Source organism: Cyprinodon variegatus, unplaced genomic scaffold, assembly GCF_000732505.1.
Source record: "Cyprinodon variegatus isolate N-32 unplaced genomic scaffold, C_variegatus-1.0 Scaffold1006, whole genome shotgun sequence".
Classification (NCBI taxonomy): Eukaryota; Metazoa; Chordata; class Actinopteri; order Cyprinodontiformes; family Cyprinodontidae; genus Cyprinodon; species Cyprinodon variegatus.
The window spans coordinates 72,774-76,439 of record NW_015151459.1 but is presented as its reverse complement, the minus strand read 5'-3'; the positions used below and the strand labels follow the sequence as shown (position 1 = coordinate 76,439).

General features: G+C 39.0%; 1 protein-coding gene across 2 annotated transcripts in view; it reads left to right on the top strand.

Annotated features, from left to right (window-relative positions):
• Positions 1-3,666, top strand: part of ccdc9 (coiled-coil domain containing 9) — a 35,020-nt gene that overhangs the window by 15,449 nt on the left and 15,905 nt on the right. Inside the window, exon 10 of one of the 2 annotated variants that reach the window (XM_015399390.1) lies at positions 2,939-2,983. The exons of the other annotated variant lie outside the window; for it this stretch is intronic. Coding sequence (XP_015254876.1) covers positions 2,939-2,983 — 45 coding nt within the window. The remainder of the gene's footprint in view (positions 1-2,938; positions 2,984-3,666) is intronic. 2 annotated transcript variants of the gene reach the window in all.

Genomic DNA, 3,666 nt, shown 5'->3' with positions numbered 1-3,666 from the left:
ATGAGGAGACATCACTGGATCCTTGGCCTGATAAGCCAGACTAAATGTGAGATTAATTAAATGTGTAATTTAGTCTGGCCCCGATGAATGAGACATCGGAAGATTGTTGATGAGAACAACCCGTTGTTTTTCAAACCTTGACTGTGCCTATTGGCCAACGCACTGACCAATGAGCGCAACTGACTGTTACGTAGGACACGTGACAGAAAGCTGTTGGGGGAGTGTAAACAAACAGCCTGTCTGTAAAACAGCGAATGTGTCCTTCTTAAAAATGAGCGTAGAGCAGCGGTCACCAACCTTTTTACAGTTGAGGGCTAATTCAGGGGCACTGAGTCACAGGATGGGCTACCAATACTGACCTATGAATTGATTGCAAGGGTCAACGTTCACCTAAACTTCATACATCATAAACATACCTTTATCGTTTCTTTAAATTTATAATTTTCTTTTAGACATTTTCATTTTGAAATCTCTATAAATGCTTAAATTCCATATATTATTAAATGATGAAATGTTCTATAACAGAATACAATGAAATTTCAAACGTAGCTCACTGTTGAGTTGTTCTTTTTTCAGAAGACTCTAAGGGCACCCCTTGTGGTCCTTGAGGGCCCCTTGGTGCCCCCTGGGCCCTGGCATAGAGCCTCTTCCTGCTCATGTTTCAACGAAAACCCCAAATCTAATCCTCCCAAAACTGATTCCAAAACTGAGTCAAAAATCACCATCAGAGCCAGCGGTCCTTCACACGCGACTATGCCGGGAGAGGCAGACGGGCTGCGGTTAGCCCTGGATGCCGTTAGCCTCGAAGGTCCGCTGGTTGCTGCAGTCCTCTCAACTTTGGAAATTCTTTTAAATTGCGCATTAAATGGGTTATTGGACCATATAGTGACGCTTTAAAGTATAATATTCTCGCCGCAGTGCATGCCACTGTTCAATAGTTGTTGCCATCTTCCTTGTTGTGCTTTCTCCAGCGTTGTGCAGCTTTGTTGTCACGCCCTCAAAACCTCGGCCGCTTTGCATCCAAAAATTATACACACATCTCTGTGTTGTGAAGCTAGACCTCTCGCAGGCAAAAATGATTTTGGCCACTGGTGGGTGGGGCTAGTTTACTAGGGTAATCTGTACCTGCTCCCAAAAGGGAAGGTCTATTAAATGTGTGCGAGAGCATGCAAGATCCTATTTCAATCACTATATAGAGAGGGTACTATATAGTGGACTTTATAGTGAACTCAGTTAATTGACCGTTTGGTCAGATGATCAGTGCTTTTTGCTTCCCGTTGGTTACGTAACTCCTCCTCCACTGTGTGCTGGCTGCACCATCTTTGTTATTAGTCGTCACTGTTTGGGAAGCAACAGCTAATGGCGACAGTGGCAGCAAATCCCATAATGCTTTGCGAGGAAAGCTTAAAGCATTCTGGGATATATCTGCCTCTTCTGAGGCCTTTGTTTTCTTCTCATACACTTCATAGACCCTTGGCTATTTTCAAAGAACCGTGGAGAGAAATGCGAGCTTCAATGGCTGTCTGAAACCGTAGCTCGCAACACATGAATTCCTGAAAGTGGGCATGCGCAAAAAAAGATAGCTAACTATGGACGAGCACGTAGGATGGCCTTACATAAACATATCACCAGAATGATTGACACTTAGGAGGACCACTTATTTGGAAATCATTAAACTTAATAAGTGACAGGTAGGTAATACTAGGTTTAATTAGTAAAAACATGAATTATAGAAAATGATTCTGACAGCTGTTCATCAAGTGCCGAGGTCCGGACTTTGACTACGCTGTTGTGTCACTTTGATTATTTCACAGATTTGTGGTTGTAGATTGGTTGGAGGGTTTCAGCAGCTTCAGCTGCTCCAACAGAATGACCTTTATGAAATATTTGATATGATATCAATAAAATGAGAGCCTCAAGACAGACTGCACAAAAAAGATGTCAACAGAATCCAGTATGACATTTATTTGATCATATATAAATATAAATATATAAAAGCCCTGTAATGTAACATTCAAGAATTATTTGCTGTAGAAAAATATTTTAAAAAACTCACAAAAACTACATCTATGAAGGTCAGTCGGTGACCAGTGCTGTAATCATTATGATGTTTATTGATATATAGGAAATGTGTTTTTATTATTGTCCAACCCTACTTGGATTTCCATCACAGCTCCTATAGTATAAATCATCAAAGATGATGGTGCGTTATACTCAGGTCATCCTTTTTCATTCTGTTTAGAAAGCTGAACCCTTAAAAAAAAAAAAAAAAAAAAACATTTCCTTGTATTTCTTTATTTTTCTCCTGAAGGTCTGGTCATAAAACTAAAAATTAAACATGCTAAAAATTTAAGTCTACTGAGTCTCACCTGTAACTCATTGATTTTATTTTATTTTTTTTTGGTAGCGGATGCTTTAATTTGTGAGTAATCTTTATCTCTGTGTAGAAGTAGTTTGACACTAGAATGAAAACACTTCCTGGATTATTAAAAGGCAGCGGTCACTTCTCTAAGGTCGTTGCTGATGCCTTTTCATCCAGACATCGTCACGCTTATAAACTGCCAAAACTTAAACCTTTATAGAGGCAGAAAGCGTTAAGCGAAATAGATAAGAGTTAATTAATCGCTTGCTTTGATTAGCAGAAACCCGGCTAACTCAGATTTTGCTCCATTATTTTTTGTCACTAATATTAGGCATTAAATTGGCTTGGATTTTTTTATTTTTTTTTATTTGGATTTTTAGAATTTTATAAAGAAGAGATTATTTATGCAATCATACCACGACTAAACCCTTTTATTATATCTCTGAAGGCAAACCTTAAGTTTGCTTTTAGTTAAAGGAACCAAAGCCTTTTCGTTGAATGTTGATGTTTCCACTCGTCTTTCCACCATCAAACAAAAGGATCACTGTATTTCATGGACGGTGTGTCTTTCCGCAGTGAGGGAGCGTAAACCGCATACAGGGCATCGGGGAAGAACCTCAGGTCAGACTAAAGCATGGCGCTGAGATCTAGTCGTTTGTTTGTTTCTGTCAAATCTCACCTCTTTAGGTTCACAGTCCTCGATAACCCGCTTGATGATTCAGCTCCTTAAGCTGAAATCAAGACAGCAAAATGAAACTTGTTTTGACAGGTTGTTTCCCAGATTTATTTCTAACTATACCATCAATAATGGAGCAGACTACATAGTTTGGATCAAAGATCAAAGAAGGACTTTTCTTTGTAGCTTATAGCTCATAAAACTGCCTTTAAATCAAACTCTGATCTTGGCTTCACACTGACTGTTCAGTGTCATCTCTGTGATTTGTCGCAAAGTGTGGCATGCCGTAACCCACACTAGATGTAAAATCTGTTTGTGCTTGTTTTTCTTCTCTCATATCTTTTAATCAGTAACAAATTTTAACCATGTTAAAGCATGCCTAAACGTGTGTGTGTCTTTGCACTGGTTTATGAGCAGGTTTAGAACCTTTTCAGGTAATCTTCTCTATAGCAATAGGCCTTATGGGGACCAAAGCCATGTCCCTAATACAAAAAGCCCCAATTTTTAGTTTAGGGACAGTGTGATGTGAGCTAAGTTTTGGTTAAGATTGGGGTCAGGATTACACTTAGAATAAGAAAATAAAATAGAAAGTCGCTTTATTGTCCCACAATTTGGAAATTGTGGTGTT